The sequence below is a fragment of the Rhincodon typus genome, chromosome 18 (genome assembly GCF_021869965.1).
Source record: "Rhincodon typus isolate 14 chromosome 18, sRhiTyp1.1, whole genome shotgun sequence".
In the NCBI taxonomy this organism is placed as follows: Eukaryota; Metazoa; Chordata; class Chondrichthyes; order Orectolobiformes; family Rhincodontidae; genus Rhincodon; species Rhincodon typus.
In genome coordinates, this window is record NC_063349.1 from 10,587,980 (window position 1) to 10,611,029 (window position 23,050).

General features: G+C 38.9%; 1 protein-coding gene across 1 annotated transcript in view; it reads right to left on the reverse strand.

Annotated features, from left to right (window-relative positions):
• Positions 1-23,050, reverse strand: part of LOC109912901 (A disintegrin and metalloproteinase with thrombospondin motifs 20-like) — a 344,616-nt gene that overhangs the window by 192,300 nt on the left and 129,266 nt on the right. The window contains exons 6-8 of the mRNA XM_048607987.1: positions 21,718-21,842; positions 20,983-21,023; positions 3,997-4,102 (exon numbers count right to left, since the gene is read on the reverse strand). Coding sequence (XP_048463944.1) covers positions 3,997-4,102; positions 20,983-21,023; positions 21,718-21,842 — 272 coding nt within the window. The remainder of the gene's footprint in view (positions 1-3,996; positions 4,103-20,982; positions 21,024-21,717; positions 21,843-23,050) is intronic.

The window sequence follows — 23,050 nt, forward strand, 5'->3', positions numbered from 1 at the left end:
TAACATCTCCGAACAGATTGATGAGAAATCATTTAAAAAAACATAATATCGCAAAGAATACACACTGCATGTTCCACCTGACAATCACTGAAGCAAACAGAATTGAATAGTAGGTCTACTTTTGAGCAAGAGGCCAGTTTGTATTGTCACACAAGGTCAATTTGGATCCCACAAATGTTATAAATTCGGAGCTCTTTGACTCAGAGCAAGGATCTTACCAACTGACCCAAAGTAACAACCAACCTAGAAAAAGCTGAGAGAAAAATCCTTCCGGACTTGAAAATCTGCTGTAAGTCATTTATAAACTGGCAAATGCTTGTAATTTTCATGTGTCTTTGACTCTACAGTCTAAGATCAGAATGTTACATGGCATAATCTTCAACATGAAGAAAATAATAAAGTATATTCTGAAACAGATTTGGTTCAATTTTAACAGCAAGAGACTGGAAATGCTGTTTGGACAGCCGATTTAATTTTGTTTTAATTTAAACTGAAAATTAAAAATCAGGCAGCTTGCAAAATAAGTAATTGATCTGGAGACAAAAAAAAACTGCAGACGCCGGCATCCAAGGTAGACAAACAGGAGGCCAGGCACGATCTGGAGGAAAGCAGCAGTCAATGTTTTGGGTTTTACTCTTCTTCAGGACTCTTCTGGCCTGCTTTGTTCTTCCAGCCTCCTGTTTTGTCTGCCTTGGATTCCAGCGTCTGCAGTTTTTTTTTCTCTAGATCAATCACTTATTTTGCAAGCTGCTCGATTTTTAATTTTCAGTTTAAATTCTTCAGGATTCTTCTGGCCTGCTATGTTCTTCCAGCCTCCTGTTCGTCTATAAGTGATTGATCTAACTTGAATTTTCCAATTGGATGGGTTGTTAGTTTAACATTACTGGTAATACTTCAAGATAATCCTTTTAAGAAATATATATTAATGTTAAGATTACTCAATGTTTGTAATACTGGAAATGACAATATTCCTTCCATTTTTCAGAAATGTAGCTGTTGTTTTCATAACTTTTTCCACAGCTTACTCAATGTCAGCATCATTTATTTTCATTTGTATTTGTTTCGAATTTAGCACAGCTCATTGGTTCATCAGAAAAGGAAGCCATTGCCAACCAGTATCAATTACAATGATCCATCAAGAAACAGAAACCACAGCACGACTGTATTTGATATGAGAAAATGCACTGCTGAGGTTCAAATAACTTTCACCAGCCTAAATAAACCAAGAATTCCTAAAATGTTCTGTTCAACTTGTGCAGCAAAACTACTAGTACAAAGCACAAGTAGCTGCAACATCACCCGATCTGCTCTTCACAAGCAATTCAGAAAAAGATCTGTATAACTTTTTAAAAAACATTTTGACATTTTGTACTCACCTCTTATTTTAGTTTTGTATAGGTGTGTTAGTTTAGCCGTTCTTTCCACACATAGCAATTAATAAACTCACTCCTTTTGTTAATTAAAGAAAACCTGATTAAATTGGCTCCGTCCAAAACATTCGTGTTTGTGAGAAAGGAATCCATGAGAGAAGGAATCCTTCTTAAATTAACATCATTGTAACCATGAGTGAATAAGGAAGGGAAATCAGTTCATCCCTCCTCACCTCACCTCAACAGCTTGTGATAGCCCATCTGGAACAGTAATGAATTGGGGAACTGTATTCAGTGTCTACTCATAACATGTATAATGACTTTTGCTACGTAGGAAAGAATCTTGATCTGGATACCACAGAGCTACCTGTTCAATAATAAATATTGTCATCCCCAGGAACAGCAAGACAGGACAATGGTTTAACAACCAGGAACTTGCAGGTAAACTATTGGATACTTTTATATAACTTGCTGGGCTCTGAAAAGGTTAATGATGATGAGACCATTAAATATCACCCAATATTCATCATGATGGGTTGGGAGTTAGCTCTGGATCTCGAAGGAAACAGACCTGCTGTCTGCGTCTTCCTCATAGTTCCAGTGCCAATCTCAGTCTTACTCATGTAACTTGTAGCTGATTGCTATCATGCAATAAACTACATCTTATTTAAGACCACTTCTCATTAACCTTCTAAGTATTTTCCCTCTGCCACATCAGACCAGTCAGGCCCTTAAGATCCCAACCTAAAAGGAGGATAGTGGCAGCAAATTTACCTGATCTACCCTTCAGCAAGGTGACTGTATGAAGCTCCATTGTACAACAGATACAAGAACACTGTCCAGCTGCATTAAAGCAGTCTTTAAAGCGTTCCGACTCTGACTACTTGACAGTGAAGACAAGATGGGCAACCAGTTTAGTTAGGCTCATTTTACAAGTAGTACTCAAGTAAGAAACAGGGAAAATGTCCAAAGAATTAGTGTTTACAGATTTCCAGAGCCATGTGATCAGGTTCTCTAAAAAAGACTGCCCGCTAAAATTAAAGCACATGAAAGTGAAGAGAAATGACTCACTTGATTGGAAGATTGAAGGTAGAAGACAGAGTAAGGAGAATGCATGTGTTTTGAATTGGAAGGATGTGACTAGAAGGGGAGAGGCAATAACGTAATGGTAATGTCACTGGTAATCTAGAAACATAGATTAATGTTCTGGAGATATGCGTTCAAAGCCTACTAATGACAGATGGCAATATTTGAATTCAATAGAATTCCACAATTAAAAGCTAACCTAATGGTGACTGTGCATCAATTATTGTTTAAAAACCCATCTAGTTCACTTAATGTCCTGTGGGGAAGAAAATCTGCCATCCATACCTGGTCCGGCCAATATGTTACTTCAGACAGCATTGTTGAATCTTAACTGCCCTCTGAAATGGCCAAGCAAGCCATTGACTTCAGGGCAAGTACAGTTGGGCTTTAAATACTAACCTAGCCAGTAATGCTACATCCCATGAATGAATTATTAAAAACAAGAGTTCACAATGATCTGTGCTGGTACTTATTAGTGATTCACATGTTGCAATAGAGACCACATATGCAATTTATTATGTAAAGATTGATGGCAATCCTGGAACAGAAGGATTTCAACACAGGTAAATGTGAGTTAAGTTTAGAAATAAAAAATAATCTGAGCAGTATTTCAATAATTAAAAAGTTAGGAAAAGTCCAGAGAGATTTAAGGAGCCATGTACACAAATCACGAAAATATACAAGTCAGGCTAAAGATTAAAATAAAAATAAAGCTAATGAAATGGCAGCTTCAATAACTAGAAGGCTTGAATATGAAGAGGGCGATTATATAGCTTTACAAAGCTTTGGTTAAACCTTATTTTGAGTACTGTGTGCAGTTCTGCAAATTGCACCTTAGGAGTTCAACACAGATTCCCGGGGATAGTACAAGAATTCCAAGGGTAAGATTATGAGCAGAGATTACATAAAAGCAGCTCGTGTACCCTTGGCAGGGTGTGAGGACAATCAGCTGTTCAAGTTTTGTTGCAGGCCAATGGTGAATCAGAAGAAATAACAGTTGTAAAAATAGCCCGAGAGACATGAGAATGTAACATTTGCAGTTCACCTCCCTGATTAATAAATATCAACAATTAAATATTTGAGTTGGGTTATTTTAAAGTGACACATTTCATCATTCCTGGATTTGATAAAAACAATCTTTAATAATTTCTTTAATATTGCAACATATAAAACAATAAAGGTTAAAATCTTAAATTTCATACCCAAGTTCTTTAATCGAAAGCCCAATTTTTTGGTTAAACCTGTTTCAAAGCCATATAATTATCACATTACATCTAAGGGGAAAGAAAATAAAATAACAGAGACACTCCAAGTTAACTAGGAAAGATCAGTAGGTTGCAGGTCTGTAATTTGGCAGGTGCATGTGTAAAGTAAAAGGAGCAAAATAAAAATAGGGCTCAGCAGGAAAATAGCAAATGACATGCAGCTAAACATAATTTCGTATCATGTCCGACCACTGCTCCAATCATATCCAGTTGCAAAACCGAAATAGCACTGTTATCAGAGAGACAGCAGCCCTATAGACAGTAAAATTACTTACACATGTCCCAATTCATGAGCTATAGTGAAAGCAGCACTTAAACCGTTCTCTTCACTAATGGAGCAGCTGCGATATGGATCGCACATTGTACCAAGTTCTGCTAATCCTGAAAAGAATGGGAATACACAGTTTAAATTCAGTAACTGTAAGCCACAGCTTTACAAGAGTACAAGGACAGTAAAAGTAAGAGTTGTCCACACTGGACAGATACTGTCTGGCACTTTAACCATCCCCGGATTACATACCCCTTTGGTTGAAAGGGTGGCACATATAACACTAAATTAAAGACAAACCATGAAAATAGCTACTGATCATTTCCTTTCTAATGTCCCCTCCTTGTGGAAAATGTCACATTTCCTTATTCTACACCATTTATAGCACTGGAACATCAGTGTAGTGATGGAAAGAATGCTACATACGCTAAGTCTGAATACTCTCAAATCATCACAGATGGAACTATTTTAACCTCTATCATCTGGCATAACAAAATGTTAATAATACCATACTTTAAGAGTCCACTGCCAGTCAGTTATACGCATTATTTCTCATCATCAGTTCAATTGACCAAAGAAAACCAGTATGTTTCAATATGTTGCTCAAGCCCTCTTGGGTCCTTTCCAGCCCAAAGTTAAAACAATTGCTTTGCACAAAACCTTTCTCCATTGCTCCCTTCACTAGTCCTATTCAATTATGTCAAAATCCACAGGCATAGATCGGCCTTCAATATCTGGTAAAGTGCACTTTTGTTTGCTGGTGACCTTCGACAATAGGAGTGGGAATTACAGCTGAATCTGATCACACCCAAGTTTGGCACTTGCAATCACTCTGTATTAGGACAGTCCCATCCCTTCGCTCAACAGCATTGCACCTTGTGGTGATGGTGAGGAATTATGTGGGGTTTTCCATTTACAATTGCATATTTGATAAGCCAGCAGGAAAGACAAGTAATTTCAAGATTTGTACATTTCTCTCCAAATGTATGTACCACCATAAGCTTCCTTGGAGAAAGATAGCATAATTTTGAGATGGATATAAGTAATATTGGACTAGGAATAGGAAACATTCTTAATTGAACATGGCACCAAAACATTTCCTTCACTTAAAATCTAGGTGGATCAGGTATTAGTGGAGATTCCCAAATAACTATCAGTATTTAATTAAACATTGGACTTTAAGAATAAAGTTAGAGTTCATGACCAAGGCTCAGGTCTGTTTTAGAAAGTACAAATTCAGCTCAGGTTTAAAAGGAAAATGCAATACGATTTCTGGGTTGTCAGGCAGCATAGAGGCAATGGATACAAATTAGGATATGGGCAGCATGAGATTTGGAGGAGCACAAGTTAATGGCTTTTGGGAGATTGTCTATCAGGGTAATGGGATAGTTGAGGCTGGACAGAGCAAAGGTATCACTAAGGGGCTTGGTAGCTGGTGAGCTGAGATAGAAGAGACAGAAAGATGTAATGCGATGAAAGGAGAAACCTTTGCGATGGAAAGGATGTGGAGATGAAATTTCAGCTCAGTTTTCAGATTGTGACTGATGAGTGAAGGAGCATGAAACTGATGCCGAGACAACAATGTTTGTGGCAAGGTGTGACAGCAATAGTTTTAATCTTCTGAAAGTTTAACTGCAGGAAATTACAGCTCATCCAAGACTACATGGCAAATAAACAGGTTGACCAAACTGAGAAGTCAAGAGAGATCATGGGGTGGGTAAAGCTGGATGTTGTCTTGGTACATTTAAACCTACGTATGTCTTCAGGTGATGTCACTGAAACATTGCATGAAAGATGAAAAGAACAAGAGGGGGAGTAAAGGATAAATTCACGGGAAATTCCACAATAACAGTGCAGGAGTCAGAAGAGGAATCTTTACAAGTTATTTCCTGGTTCCGACAGATAGCAGTGGGAACTCTTTAGTCCACAATAATACCAACCACATTCCATGCTCTACAAGGAGTAGGATCAGATACTGTAGCCTCTCATTATAGTGACAATTACTTCTTCAATGTTTCGTCTCTTATATGAGCAGTCTATAGCAGTGTTCATGTAGTGTGATTTTTCTGTAATATTGCTCACTAAAAGGAGGATTTACTGTTATCATTCTCCTTCACTATAGAGGTCAACAGGCCTGCTTGGTCTAGTGTGAGAGATGAAAACCACTTGATATTCTAAAGTGAAGAGGCTATAGTCTCAAACAGGATGTAGTTTATTGCATGGCAATAATGATGTACAAATTACAAGAATACAATAGAAATTACTGTAGAAACTACAAGGAAGACCAGTTTTGTCAGTCTTACTCCTTCAAAATCTAAAACTGTTCTCTCATCAGGTTTGTTTGACATCATAATGTTTGGTGTTTCCAGCATTCCTCAGCATTAACCCTTTCAGATCCTTACATCTGCTGAACCAGAGCTTTTCTTCATTGCTGTATCCTGGATCACAAAACCAGACAGACAATTCCTTCTTTATAATTTCCTGGACTGCTGAAGCGGGCAATTTCTTCTTGACTGTGTCCTGAAGCTTTCAATATTGACCATCCCATCTCAGTGATGGTTTCCATGGAGCTGTATGGATCAAGTCTTTAAATTGGTGTCGGCAGTTCTTATTTGCAACCTGCCAGTAAATCTGTTTGGAAGTGCGTAGACTCTTTAAATTGTTGATTGGGTTGGATATTTTGTTTCTACTTTGGTGACTGTAATTTTGTTGAATCCAACATATTCACTCCTGCAGTCATACGATTTGAGGACTGTGTCTTGCTTAGCATGATCTTTGTCACTGGTGCTGAGCATTCTTCTTGATCCTGGGAAGATAAGGAAATGAAATTCTTTGTTTGAACTTGTATCTTCTAAATCATCTCAACATCTAATATCAGACTTAAATTTGTCAATACTATTTGTTCACCAAACTCTGTGGCACTCTGATCTACATCAATTAAAGATTCATCAATAAGCTCAAGTGGGGCATGGTGCTCATTGACTATATGATTTCATGTGAATTCTTACAAGCTTTGCTGATTCTTGCAGACTGATCTCTCTTCAGTGTTGATAGCAGTGGAAAATATTTCTGCCAATCCAGTACAGTTCCAGGTTTCCATCTTGCTTACAGTTTGAAACAAATGCCTCATGCCAAAATGACTAATCTCAATGGATTCTGTCTTCTGTTTGTGTTCTGCCATAAGTCGAGGGAACCTTTTAAGTTTTCTACCAGTTGTTCTTTGATTTTTCCATGGCTGACAATTCCTGAACCAAACGTTCCTTGACTTGTTATTCGAAGACTGGCTTTCCTTGGACTAATTGTTTCTTGCTTTTAACTGGTTCACACCTTCTGCCATTTGAAGAAGATTGAAGTCAAGAAACACATTCGCACTGAGAGTGAAAATTCTAGATTGTGAAGTATGTATATATTCTCTATTATCTTATACTCCTTGTGTTGGACATTTGCTTATAGCTTACCTTTAACCTTAAGTGTCAAACCTCCTAGATCATATGGGTGCACTGCTGTTGGCTGTACACAATGTTTTTTAAACCATGAGGTTCTATTTGAATCACAGTGTCCTATTTGATGACACTTAGTCCTGTATCAGGTTGAAAACTAGGCAGATGCTAATTGACATAAATAGCTTCTTACCAAAAGACTAGATCGAATCACCTATCTTCCCTAGGAATACAGTGAAGAATTGACAGGAATCTATTCTTAGTGGTTTTTGATTCTTCAAAGTAGCAGTAAAATGAAAATCAAAGGCAGTCAGGTAGTGTATATGAAATTATTGGAAATTCTGTGTGGTACTCATGACTGGATTGGCCCCATCCACTTCTATGGAAGTTTGTGCACTAGTGAGGTTGAATGATGAAGCTGCGAAGCATTATGGAAGCAAACTGTGGCAATATGATTATAACCAGTTAGGAGAAGAGAAAGAGGAGGAAATTTGATTCAACTTTACTGTCATTATTCAGTGAAAGCAATCAGTTATCAGTGGGCGCCCCATTTCACTAGTTGAGATGGATGACTATTTATCTCCATCCATTTCCCTCTTCCTAATATGTGTACAGAGGGTCTCCACCTTCAATTTCAGAAGAAGGGTCCCGATCCAAAACGTCAACTTTCCTGCTCCCCTGATGCTGCCTGGCCTGCTGTGTTCCTCCAGCTCCACACTGTATTGTCTCGGACTCCAGCATCTGCAGTTCTTGGTATCTCCGGATGATTTTGAAGACTCCTGTTGGTGTGTATAACTGATTGAAGTCTATGGCTCACTTGATTAAAACCACTCTGGTATCAAGGTATTTTTCTCTCCCACTCTATCTGCAGTTGCCTGACTGGAATCGTAAGCGGAGGTTGCAGGAGCTACTCCTGATCACCAATCAACCATCCTGAGGTATCCCCATCATCAAGGGTGGAATGTTGATTAGTTGCATGATAGAAGTGGCAAGACAGCTTCATGAATAAGGACTTTAGAGTTTAGGAATTATACCAAGAATAGTTGAAAGCATTCTGAACAGAACCCTGACTAACGAAATTTAGGAGATTGTTGCATGAAGCTTTTAATGCCAGATGTTTGCCAATTGCAATGATAAGAAGTTTGCAAATCTACAAAATAGTCAGGACCACTTTCTTGTATTTGCAGATTCAAGGGGAAAGATGCTAAACTGTGAATGATAATAACCTGGTTCAGTAGAGCATCAGCTACTTTATGCATTGATACACAGCTCTGACCAACATGATAAACAGTGTCTAAAGCTGTCCGGAAGAATCCAGTGACAAGGAAACACTCAGGGCAGTAGCAGATTATGAAACGACTTGGAGTAGGAGTGGTTTGTAGTCAAGTACTGGCATAATTCCCCAACAGCCTTTGGATAGAAGCACAAACTTCTGAAGCATTTATGAGCCAAGAATTTCAAAGTGCTTAATGTGAATCCCTTCCAGAGGTTTAAAAGGTTCAAAACGCACATATCTCAGGATTTATGGTATTTCACTGATTGGCTCAAAAAAAAAATGTGCATTGAAATTTGCGAGTCAATATGAGAAAGTTGGAAACTGTGAAGGCTCCAGTCAGTTAGAAACAGATTAACTTGCTGCCCAATTCCAATAAGGATAACTTACAAAGACGACATCAGGTATTGCATCAAACCATGTAAAATGGAACTGATGCATCAATTTAAACTTGAGGGGTAGCTATATGATAATAATCTGGTGAAAAACCACCCAATAATGACTCCTAAGGCAAATGTGCTGTCTGACTAATGTTCTTTTATTTTACTCTTTTGAGGAATGCTAACAGGGCCAGCATTCGTTGCTGATCCTTGAACTGACGTCAGCTGAGAGTCAACTACATTGTGGAATCAAATAAAAGTCAGACCAGGTAAGGACGAGCATTTAATTCCTTAAAAATTATTCGTGAACTAATTACACCAGTTGCAAATTTTATCAATAAATTGAACTTCAATTTTGCTTTTTGTTCTGGACAAAAGGTTATCATTTTAACTCAGATGATTATAACAGGATAAAAAAATTGGTATTTGGCATTTGGAGGAGTTATGTTGAAGTGGAAGATATTTATATAGAGCCTTGCAAGCAGTGAGTCTCCCAATTCTTTTCATTTGTATTTCCAACTACATCAAGTTAAGAGGGGCAGTTAAACCTGAAGAAGCACTTGAGGAGGTACAAAATAGACAACTGAGCGGCACCATGGCAGACTAATTTATCACAGACTGTAACAAGAAAAGGATGACACTTTAACTCTGTGAAGACTATGAAGATAAAAGAGAATGAGGAGTCTATATATTTTTGGCTCATGACGTTGTTTAAACCAATTAAAGCCAATAGAGTGCCAAATTATATAATCAAAGTTATAATTACATTGCAAGAACATGTTGTTACAGTCTTTATGACAACTTGAGCTTCAACTGGGGCAAGAATAGAAACTAAGTATTCCTGGCCAGAAGAACTTCAGCAAGAATAAAGGAAAAAAAAAAATTCATCCTAGCCGGCTCAATTGTGATATCATTACAAGGACATTCTTCATCTCACCTGGGGTCACGCAATTTTTAGAGGTAGGCGAATAACCAGATAAAGAACTTAAAATCTGAGAAATTTCTCTCCCACCACATTCCCTGTCACCCCTCCCTTGACAAAGGGGTCCCAGCGAAGGGTTTCGGCCCAAAACATTTACTTCCCTGCTTTTCCAGCTCTACGTTTATTGACCCCTCGCTTCCCCATACCAACTGTGAGGAGACCAAAGTAGTCCAGGGGAAATGAGAAAGTTACTAGAATCTTACGAGCCAAAGTTCCATCTTCACAGTGATGATACCTTTCCTTGTGTTGTGCAACATACTAAACAGGAATGATTCAAAATAGATCTCTCAGCTCAAAATTGGGCATTCATGGATTGCTGACAGCCATCAGTAGCATCAGAATTGTATCTGATATAATTCGTCAGCTTATGGCCTGGCACATTCCTCACTCTACTGTTCCCATCAAGCCCAGGAAACTGACCCTAGTTCAATGAACAGTGTGGAAGAACATACCAGGAGCACCATCAGGCATTCCTAAAGATGAGATGCCAACCTGGTGAAGCTACAACACAGGAACATGTTCATACTAAAGAGCAAAATTAGAATGCTATAGACAGCTGAGGGGTCTCACATCAATCAACCAGATCAAAGCTCTAGACTCCTGACATGCCTAGTCAAGAATAGTAGTGGCTAGTTAAGCAACCTACAGGAGGAGGAGGGCGTACAAACATTTTCAATGAAGGGGACTCGATTCAGCCAATTCAGTAAACTCCACGATAGCAAGAAATGGCTGAAAGCACACGATACTGTAAAGGCTATCTGACACAATACCAGCTTATTCTCCAGAAGTGGATGGGCCCCAAGTTAGGTTGTTCCAACATATCAACAATCATGGCATCAACCTGGCAACACAGCAAACTGCCACAGTACTGGGGACTCACAATGAGCAGGGCTAATCCAACCCACCCAATTTCAACCCCATCAGTTGACTCTCAATCATCAACAAATTGATAGCTTTATCTATCAAGTGGCACTTAGTTGACAACGACCTGCTCCCCAATGCTTAGTTTTTTTTTTATTCATTCACAGGATGAAGACATCGTTGGCAAGGAAGCATTTATTGCCCACTTCTGATTATCCAGAGGTCAGTTAAGAGTCAACCACATGGCTGTGGGTCTGGAGTCACATGTAGGAACTCAGTAGTTTTCTTCCCTAAAGGACATTAGTGAACCAGATGGGTTTTTCTGACAATCAACAATGGATTCATGGTCATCACCAGAGTTCTTAATTCCAGATATCTACTGAATTCAAATTCTACCATCTGCTTTGGTGGGATTTGAACTTGGGTCTGGGGTCTCTGGGTTAACAGTCCACCAACAACACCACCACGCCAGCGCCTCCCCCAGTTTAACGGCTGACAGAATCTTGTGGATGCTCAGTTTTGAACTGTAAGATCTGCTTTAGTATTATCCCATTAGTATGATGATAACACCGGGATTGATCTTGCTTCAGATCACATGATAACATTTTTCCACATGTGGACAAAACAGCTGAACTCTAGAAATGAGACACATCACATCAAAGTAGCATTTGTCTGTGTGTCAACAAGGCGGCCTAGAAAATTATACTTAATGAGAATCGGGGGTATGCTCTCTGCTGGTTAGAATCATACCTAGCAAAAAGAACTCCGGTTGTGGTTGTTGGATGCTAATTATCTCATCTCAGGACATCCGAGGTTGGAAGGTTAGATGTGGGGATGTGCTTTTTAATTCATTCATGGGATCTGAGCCAGGCTGGCAAGGCAAGCATTAAATGTCCATCCTGAATTATACATGAAAAGCTGATAACGAACTACCTTCTTGAATTGCTGCTGTCTGTGTGGTGTACATGCACCCACAGTGCTGTTAGAAAGGGAGTTCCAGAAACTATGGACAATTACACAAAGCTCAGGCCCATTCATCATCCCTCAGATACTGAAACAGTCAGTAACTGTCTACAATATCCAGGCTTAGGCTGATAAGTGATAAGTAACACTCATGTTATACAAGCGTCGAGCAGTGACCAGCACCAACAAGAGAGAATCTGATCATGTCCCCTTGATATTCAAGGCATTGCCATCAGTGAATCCCACACAATCAACTTCCTGGGGATTACCATTGATCGAAAACTGATCTGGATTAGCCATGTAAATAATGTGGCTACAAGAGCATATTAGAGACTGGAAATTCTATGGTAACTCATTTGAGGACTCCTGAAAGGGAAGGCTGGAATATTTTTCACCTACCTGGATGAATATAGCACCAATGGCATTCCAGAACTCAAAACTATCCAGGACAAAGCAACCTACTCGATCAGCAGCCCAAGCACCATTTTCAACATTCACTCGTTTCATCATGGACAATCAGTGACCTAATGTGTATACCAGCTACAGGACTCATGTAGCAACTCATCTTGACAGCACCTGCTAAACCCATGACCTGTACCACTCAGAAGGAGCAAGGCCAGAAACTTTGAAAACACTGACAACTGTAAGTTCCTTTCCCAGTCACACGCCATCCTGACTTGGAATCACATTGCCATTGCTGCACTGTCCCTGGATAAAATTCCTGAGACTCCCTTTCTAACAACATTGTGAATGTACTGTGAACTGCAGCAGTCTGAGAGGATGGCTCAGCACAGGCTTCTCAAATACAATTCACAATGGGCCATAAGATACTTGCTATGCCAGCAATGCTCACATTCTATGAATTATTTTAACAAAAAACTATATTGGGTAGGTACATCATGGCTCACTAATTTTAGGAGGAGGTTAACAACACATTTGATAAGGAGCGTCTATGGATATTATTTCTATGGATTTCTGGAAGACATTCAACATTGTTCCGCTAAAGAGATTGTCAGTGCACAGAATTGGATGCGGGTGGATATTAGCTGGAGAGAGAGATTAGGCATAAAAGGGAACCTGGGCTAATTGACTGGATATGACATGTTTTCATGGCTCTGAACTGCAGCTTCAGCTTGTGTAACAATAACTCAGATGAAGGTTTGAAGAGTTGGATGTTAGCTCTGGCTCAGCTGGCACTCGGGCAGACAGTTGTGCATCCAAGCCCCATGGCAGTTCTTCAAAGAAAAGCTTGGAGGCTATCACCAGTATCTTGGCCAATATTTATCGCTTAATCAACATCATAAAAGCAGATTATCTCATCACTATCATATTACTGCTTTTGGATGATTGCTGTGCTCAAATTGTTTCCAATATTCTAACAGTGCCTACACTTCAAAAACACTTCATTGCTTGTAAAGCTTTTAAACTTGCTGTGGTCATGTAAGATTCCACATTAGATAGGAGCCCTTTCTTTTAAAGTTTGCAGATGATGTTACATTGGAAGACACACGGTGTTGCACACAGCAAAGGGATAAAGATGGTTTGGGTTGTCAAAACTGTGACAAAGAGTTCAAAATGGCTGAATGTGTCATCATCTGTTTTTGGATCTAAGAAAAATAAATCAGGGCTTCCTTTAATTGTGTGACAAGTAACAGTAAAGGATCAAAAAGATTTGAACACTGATATAAATATTGTACTCAAGATATTGGACAGTGATAAAGAGTAATTAAAGAGGCTATAAGGAAGTCAGGAGTTAGGCATGCTTAATTACATGGCCATCACTTCAAAAATGACATTATTCTTGGAAGGAGTATTCAGCAGAATGATATCTGGGTTTAAAAGGTTAAATCTGAAGATTGGCTTGCACAAATCTGGCTTGCATGGAAGGTTGAACTCATTGAAGTATTTAAATACACAAGCATAAATACTTGCAATGGTGTGGGAATTAGAACAAGGAACCACATGGAGGTATACGGACCCAGATCAGTGAAGGTAGCAAGGCAGGTTTAGAAAGATTCAGAACATATATACCATGAGCTTTATAAATAAAGGCATAATACACAGGCAAGGGAAGTATAGTAAATTTCAACAAAATACTGCTTCGGCCTGAACTGCAGCATTATGTCCAATGTTTGGCACCACTCTTTGGGAAAGATGTGGAAGCATTACAGAGGGTGCAACAAGTGTCATAAGTGTAGATTTTAGGGATAAGGAATTTCAGTCATAAAGGGGCTGGGGTTGTTCCCCTTGGAGAAGGGAAGAGTGAGAGAAGATGTGATAGCCCTGCTCAACATAGTCAAGAAATTGAACACGTACAGAAACTGTTCACATTTGTTGAAGGATCAAGATCAAGAGGATGCTGCTGTAAGATTGGCAACAAAAAATAAAGCAACATGTGGAAAAGCTTACATAATGCAGTGGGTGGTTAAGATCTGGAATGCATTGCCTCTAAGTGTGGTGAAGCAGATTTAATTGTGGCCAAATAGAATTGGGAGTTAAAGTAATCAGTGCTCTGGGGAAAAGGTGAAGAGTCGCCTAAGCAAGCTACTCTTACAAACAGCATGGACAGGACAGGACAAAAGGCCTCCTTCTGTACTGTAACTATTCTATGATTCTAAAATTAAATCTTGCCCATTTAGGAGTAAAAACAGGAACACTTTTCACACAAGGTGAAAATATGTAACTTTCTCCCCCAAAAGCTAGGTCTGTTGTAATTCTTCAGCCTGAAAATTATTTTTTTTTTGTTATATAATTATTTGAGGGTGTCCTGGGTAAAGGTGGGTAGAGGAAGCAGAGATTGTGGCTTAAAATGGAGTAATCTTGTTCCTTTGTTCCTAAACAGGGAGTAGATGATAACTCGTTGAATGATGGGAAAGAAATTGAGAATGACATGTATAGATAATTTAGAAAACTTAGAAAGCAGTAATGGAATTATTATTAAGGGCCACTTTAACTGTTCAAAGCTGAACCAAACATTGTGGTCAAATGGGAAAGAGTTGTTGAAATATGTCAAGGACAGTACAACAAGAGAAGTTACTTCAGATTCTGTAGAACAAGAACAGCCTGAAAAACACTTGTTCTTAACTAAAAGAAACTTAGCTCAAAATATTTAACAGATCAATTTTTTAAGCACATATTCTCACAATTCTTTTATTTTCATGCTCTTCAATATACACAACTTTTGCGAAGGAGACAAGAATCCCAGAATTGTTATAGCACCGAAGGAGACCATTCAGCCCATTATGCCTGTGCCAACTCTTCAAACAAGCATCATTACCTGGTGATAATGTCCTCTTCTTCCCCATACCATTGCACACTATTTCCATTGAAACAAGCATTCAATGCCTTCTTGAATCCTTCTCAAAGTGAACAAATTTAAATTAACAACTAGGGGCGGCACGGTGGCTCAGTGGTTAGCACTGCTACCTCACAGTGCCAGAGACCGAGGTTCAATTCCACCTCGGGTGACTGTCTGTGTGGAGTTTGCACATTCTCCCCATGTCTGCGTGGGTTTCCTCCAGGTGCTCCAGTTTCCTCCCACAGGTGTGCAGGTTAGGTGGACTGGCCATGTTAAATTACCCAGAGTGTTCAGGGATGTGTAGGTTAGGTGGGTTACAGGGGGATGGGTCTGGGTGGGATGCTGTGAGGGTCAGTGTGGGACTTGTTGGGCCGAATTATAATTCTATAACTCTATAACTTCACGCTGTATAACCTAATTGAGACCATAATGAAAATAAAATATTTTTAAACAAATAAAAATTTGTTAGACTGTTCATTTCAAATCAAACAAAAAAGAGGTTCTCGCCCAGATTAAAAGTGACAAATCAAACAGTAGACCACCAATGAGAGATACTCAAATGAACTGGTCAGGGCATAAGTTTAGTTTATTCTGACATTAGGGGCTGCAACAAAGTTTGGGGCTCAATGAATATGAAATTTATTAAAAGGTAGGTCTATTAAGAAGTATTCTAAAAATCTAAGGAGAATAGTACAAATCCATAGAACCTTAACAAATGAAAAAAGCCTATTTGGCCCATCATGCCTGTACAGCCACTTTGAAAGAGTTATTCAATTATTTTCACTCCTTTGGCTCTACTTTTGCTTTGAATTTTATTTTATTTTCAAATTATTTGCAACTCTCTTTCAAAGTTGCTATTCAATCTGCTCCCATCACACTTTCACGTAAAACATAACTTGCTGTGTAACAATATCTTCCTCGCTCCCTCCCCAATATTTTTTCCAATTGCCTTAAATCTGAGTCCTCTAGTTAGTAATCATCCTGCCAATGGGAACAGTTGCTCCTGTGTTGTCTCCTCAAATGCCAACACCTTCCATTTAAATATCTCTCATAAAGGTCCTTTGTAACTTTTCTACTCTCACAACCCGTCACGTCTCTCGAAATGATTAAAATCCTAAAATCATCATAGGCTTTGGAAGAAAAGTAAAATATGTGGTTAAAATTACGGGAGGGTTGTATAAATGCGACATCAGACAGGCTAAAAGGGTTTGGGAATAGATTGTGAGTCATCAAAGAGGTATTTCTAAACAATCCAAGGAAGTAAATAAAGTGTTAAAGCGTGTGTAAATATTTCGTAATTAAGGATGCCACAATAGGCTCAAGAGTGAGCAAAGGTTGAAATTCCTAAATACCATTTTGCCAATATGTACTGAGGATGGTGAAAGTTAAATCGAAACTGTGACTGTCATAAATGTGACTGAGAGAAGCATTCAAAAAGATACTGTACTAAGCCAACTAAAATGAGAAAGGAACCTGGCCCTGATGGTATGTACACCGGAATATGCAGGGATATTGGAAAAGAAATAACGGAACACTAATAGGGAAGCAGAAATTGTGTCAGAAGGCTGGAAGTTCATGGAATCCTTACAGAGTGGAAGCAGGTCATTCAGTCCATCAAGTCCACACTGACCCTCCGAATAGCATCCCGTTCAAACCCAACCCCTCTACCCCAAGCCTGTAACCCTGCATTTCCCATGGCTAATCCACCTGACCGGCACATCGGTGGACTGTGGGAGGAAACTGGGGCACTTGGAGGAAATCCATGCAGACACGGGGAGAATGTGCAAACTCCAAATGGACAGTCGCCTGAGGGTGGAATTGAACCCAAGTCCTTGGCACTATGTGGTAGCAATGCTAACTACTGAGCCACCATGCCTTTCTCAAAAGAACTGCATAAATCACACAGTTGTCGATTTTTTAGTCTTATCTCAGCTGTGGGTAAATTTCTTGACTGCTCCATACTAGAGGGAGTCAATGAACACTTAGAAACTAATGGCATGATTGAGAATGATCAGCATGAACTCAAAGAACAGGGTTGTTCTTGACTAATGCAACTATTTTTGAAGAAGAATTTGAATTGTTTTTTGAAGACATTTGCTAAAATATCATATAACAGACTGGTTACGAGAACGGCATATTGTACCCTTATTAAAGCTAATGCTACCACATGGACAGAGAGTGGACTCAGAGAACAAAAACTCAGATAAACCAATGTCTCGCTGCTTGACAGGATGCTTAGTGATGTACCTTGAAATTGTGAACCTCTTGCTTGCCGTTCATATAATTAATGTGGATATCGGACACAAAATTTGGCACATATACTAAATTAGAGGACATGACAGATGGAAGGAAGACTCCAGGAGATTCGGAATGACACACAGGATAACAGAGATCAGTGACAGATATGGGCCAAAGAAGAGAAAAACAATGGTATTAATGCTGAGAAGAAGAATATCAAATTAATATATAGCATTTATGATAAAACACTTAATAGAATGAAAGAACAACAATCTCTAGAGCACATAAGGTAGGAGAATACATAGAAAATAACTTAAAAAGCAATTACAATTCTGGATTTTCTCCACATAAAACCAGGAAAGTGATGTTGAAATTGAAGTTGTTGACAGTGTCAAATAGGAATGATATGGTTGATCAGATAAAGGAACAGTGAAGAATTATTAGCTTGAAAGGCTTTAAGTCATGAAAGTTTCAAAATGTGGGCCTTTCTTCCTCTCATACAGACAATTTCAAGGGCGAGCAAACATTTGAAAGATTTTGAAAGGGCAAATTATTGAAGACTATTTCCAGTAGTTGGCACGTTACAAACGTGGAGACACAACCATAGTATTAACAAAAAAATGTCTGCTTTTTTCCCCTCAAGGATGGTCATAATGAAATTAAATTCTTGATCGCAGATGGTTATTAAGCCAATGCCCATACATTTAAAGGGAAGTGGAAGAGTTGTTTTTAAAAAAGGACTATAACAGGATTCAGTAAACAAATAGCAAAACGGGGATACTACTGACAGATCCAGTGGTAGAACCAGCACTGACACACAGTCGTATCATGTCTCGTTCTATAAATTGTACCATTTTGCAATTCTATGAGTCGGAGATAATAATCTTCAAACTCTTTAATCTAATCACACCTGGAGTCCTCTATTCATTTCTGGTAACTAATGGAATCATAACTTGAGAAATTTCATGGCCTAAATATACAGTCAGTGCTGTGCATGTTTGGCTTGCTGGGTCTATAGACTTCTAAAGAATTTTGAGTGGATCCCCCTTGCTGCCAATCTGGTAAGTCTTGCAGCTAACTGCGCACATATTTGCTGTGGGAATAAGTGGCATTAAACTCTAATGTCACTAACATGAAAAGGTCTGAGGAGAAAATAGTGTTGCAACTCAAATTTGAATATGCAATAACTCCTCTAATGCAGAAGCTCTCAGAAGAAGGAATTGAAAATATTTTAAAGTACTGATAAGTTTGAGACATGTCTTTGCTCCATAAGCACAGTAGCTGACAATGAAAACAGAAATTACCAAAAATAATCCAGCAGGTTGTCATAGATTCAGAGTTCTACAGCACGGAAACGGATCCTTTGGTCCAACTTGTCCCTCCCAGGCTAGGGGAGTTCAAAACTGGAGGGTAGTTTTAAGGTAAAAGGGGAAAGATTTAAAAGGGACCTGAGAGGTAGCTTTTTCACGCAGAGGGTGGTGAGTGTATGAAACAAGCTGCCAGAGGAAGTGGTGGGTTCTGTTACAATTACAATGTTTAAAAAGCATCTGGATAGATATATGAATAGTAAGGGTTTAGAGGGATATGGGCCAGATGCTGGCAAATGGGACTGGATCAGTTTGGGATAACTCTGCATCTTTTCATTCCACAGGTGTAACAAAATACTGGAACAGCAGAATTTTCCTCCAATGAAACATCGGAAAAACTAAAGCACACTGTAAAAAACACGGTGAATGCTGGAGAAACTCAGCCAAGTTCTGAGAAGTCATACTGGACTCAAAACATTAACTTACCACAGATGCTGCCAGACCTCCTGAGTTTCTCCAGCATTCTCTGTGCTTGTTTCAGATTTACAGAATCAACAGTATTTTGCCTCTATTAAAGCATACTATAATTGATCCTGGCGTAAATGTCATTCCCTGGTTGCCACTTCCATCCCTGATAACCGTCCGAGACTGAATCCTTAAGTTATGCCTGAAACCATGAAGAATTTTTGGCCACATATCTGTTCCATCTACAACATGCCTGCAATGTTGCTGGACACTGACACTGTCAGCTGATCTACTACTGTGACCCTTACCTGTGCCTTTGTCACCTCCAGACTTGCCCATTCTCATGCTGCCTGAATAGCCTGCTATACTCCACCTTGACAAATCCAAATCTCTTACTTCATTTTCTTAACTTGCACTAAGTCTCACTCATCCATCACATCTTGCTTGTTGACCTCCATTGATTCCTGCTGTGACAATAACTCAATTTCAAAATCTTCATCTTTGTTTTCAGATCTCTCTATGGCATCTCTCCTACCTATCTCCATAATCGCCTCCAGCTCGGTAAGCCCTCCAGATCTCTGCACTCCTCTGATTCTGGGACGTTGCATTTTCTCAATTTAATTGCTGGTGCCTACCACCACTAGTGTCCAGGCCTTCAACTGTCTAAACTACTCTGTCCATCTCTCAACCTCTAAGATGCTCCTTTGACCAGGATTTGAGTTATTTGTCTCGATATTTCCTTCTGTGTTTTGTGTCAAAAAAGATTTTTTATTGAATCATTGGTATTAAACATCCTGCATCATTTTGCTACATTATATATGCTGTATAAATGTGAGTTGTTGTTGTATATGCTGAAACACACAGGTTAAGCATGCACAGATAGCAATTCTGTCTCATTGCCTAATCCTGTTAGCTGCAAGTAGTTTACTTCTCCCTCCGAAAGAAATTAATTATTCAGAAAATAGTTCAGTATCGGAACTGTTTATTTCTTGATTAAAATCAAATAAGCATATAATTCAATTAAACACCTTTGAATTAGAGGAGTAGATTTTAGCAGGGTAGAGATTTAGTAGGATAATAGGAGAAGTAAATTTTGAAATCACTTTGGAGTAGCAAATTGCAAAACTGTCTTTGGAAATTTGGTGTTTGTGAAAAGACATTACACATGAATCACCTTTCATCAAATTTCAATTACTAACTTGGAATTGCACTGGCAAAAAAAAATAGAGCAAAGACATTGAGAAGGAGAAGCATGGAGAGAGACACAAACATGTAGAACACCAGGCAGAGAAAAAAAGCAGGGCATGTTAAACGGAGGGAGAAAGAGAAAGGAATGCAGAAAAATATTGGGACAGAGAGTGAGATTAAGAGGAAGCCTTCCTGTAAATATGTGTGGACAAATGTCATTTATTTGAAACAGAGGTACCATAATCTTCAAAGAAACTACACATTGCATCGATTGAAATTTCATGCATTTCACTAAATCCATTATTACAAAACAGACTGTGGACATTGCATTTGAATAAAACTTAAAGCATCTACAATTTACATAACGGTTCAGTTCAGCAACTCTGTGAAACACCCAACCTTTCATCAGAACTGCATTTTCATGTATAACAGGTTTGAACAAGTAAGATTTAACCAATATTTTTATGCTGAGACAGTAAAAAGCAGTTTGAATTTCAACACATTCTAAGAAATCACCATTTCAGTTTTCTTAGCATAAATCTTGTACAGTAAGCCCACAATGCATGGTTAGCTGTGAAAGTTGGTCTGTTTCACTTACCCAAAGTATCACACTTGTTTCTAGCTCTACAAATGTCTTCCCTAAAATCAAACAAATTAAACTATATAAGAATTTTTAATAAAGAATTAAATTCTGATCAGTACTGACAGAGGAAATTAATGTACAGTCTTGGGGTAGGGAATGATCAAGGGGTTCAAAAAATTACTCGACTATTATTATTAGCAACTAGAGATAATGTAGACTGGGCAGATACTGGCCTCTGAGGTTCAGGAAATATTAGACACAAACAAGCAAAGAAACTTCCCTTCCTCCTCTTGTCTGTGTTACTCTGATTTGGAATTCAGTACATCCAGAGCTCAAACAGGACATGCTAACATATCAAGATTACACTGGACTCTTACGTTGCTGTTTGGAAGTGTCAATGATAATTAAAGGAGACACACTATTTGTCTTCCATAAGATCGACAACTGCCCAGAAACTTCCTCATTGCAACTAGTTGAGTCTGATCATATGCCCTGAACTGATGGCTAATAACAACGTGTTGCATCTTTGTTTTGCAACAGTACCCAGTCCACGAATTGAACCATACTGACTGACTTTCAAGCACAAAACCTATCCAGCCAAGTACTTCATTCTAGCTTACTTTTGCATGTAATTCACATTTTGTTTCTAGTTAATACATTGCAGGATATTCATCTTGAAAACCATCATATAAAGAACTGAACGTAACTACCAGGTGATAGACGTGAAAATTTGGGATATGCAATAGTTACCTAGTGATGAGGACTGCAGTGTCATGATGGGATGGGTGTGCATCATCCAGGATGTTCTGTGTCTGCTGCCACACACAGAAGTTATGAAGAGTTGTAGCTGCATTAAAACTGATGGATGGTCCTTCCTGAATAGGTGAAGAATGCAAGACAGTAAGAATATGGAATGCTTTTTTTTTTATCTGCAGATGTTTCACTTGCAGCAGCAATTCAAAATGAAGGGTACGCTCATTGCAAAAAGGTTCAGTGTGATCAAGATTCATACCAGTCCTTAGAATTTCACACTGCCAACTGGCACATTCAAGGATCCTTGAGAGTCCCAGTATGTGCTGACATATATCAGGGGCAATTGGACTCTTCCCGTTTCACTCTTACTGCTACTCAAGTTAGTAGTGAACTAGACTGGACGATCACTCTCTCTTCACTCCCATTCCTTCTCCTCCCAGGCTGAGAAAAGACTAAAGTAAAAGCAGGAAGTGTTAAAGATGCTCAGCAAGTCCAGCAATATATGTGAAGTGTTTCAAGATGAATGAGACTCTTTGCTAGAACTGTTTCTGTGGAAATACTTGTAAGATAAGGAGTTTATCCCATCCGATTATCACAAAGACTGGCTGATCCAATCCAGCCATATAGGTCAATCAGTGGTAGTGATCAAGTTGGTGTAAGGACTGACAGGATCGAGGAGGGTGAAGGAGATAAATGGATGTAAATAAAAAGGACGGAGAAGGAAATACATGCACAACAGAAAAGGAGAAATGGAAGGGGATGGTTGACAATTTCACGGAGGCAATGGCTGTTTGGAAATGGGCAATAACTGAGATAAATGGATGATCTGCCTTTTTTCTCTTCATAAATATATCAGCAGATTATGTTGCAAAGTCCACATTGTTGCTTGTTTTCTCTTGTCACAGCTTTAAAATCAGGATCATTTTTGAGATGTCAGCTTGCAGAGAGCATGCCAGCTTTCCTGAGGTGGTTTCTGATTTTCTACACTGCACCAAACGAATCAGCAAGAAAAGGAGGAGGTTTAGCATGGCTTTTACGCTACAATTGCCATCGTATTGCTGGGTAAGTGCCATCCTGTTGAATACCCAAATAAACAAACTGCAGAATTCACGGGAAGACGTGAAGCTGCACAAGAGTGGAGCTTTAACCATCACAGGAGAGGGTTACTATGAGAAAGAGACTTTACAAAAGCTAAATGCCTAAACCCTAATCTATTAGTGAGCAAGCCATATGACTAGTCAGTAAGTGTGCCTTTGTTTCTCACTGTACCTTATCTTCCCCTCAATACTTACCTCACATGTTCATTCTGAATGAAAGACACACATTGCAG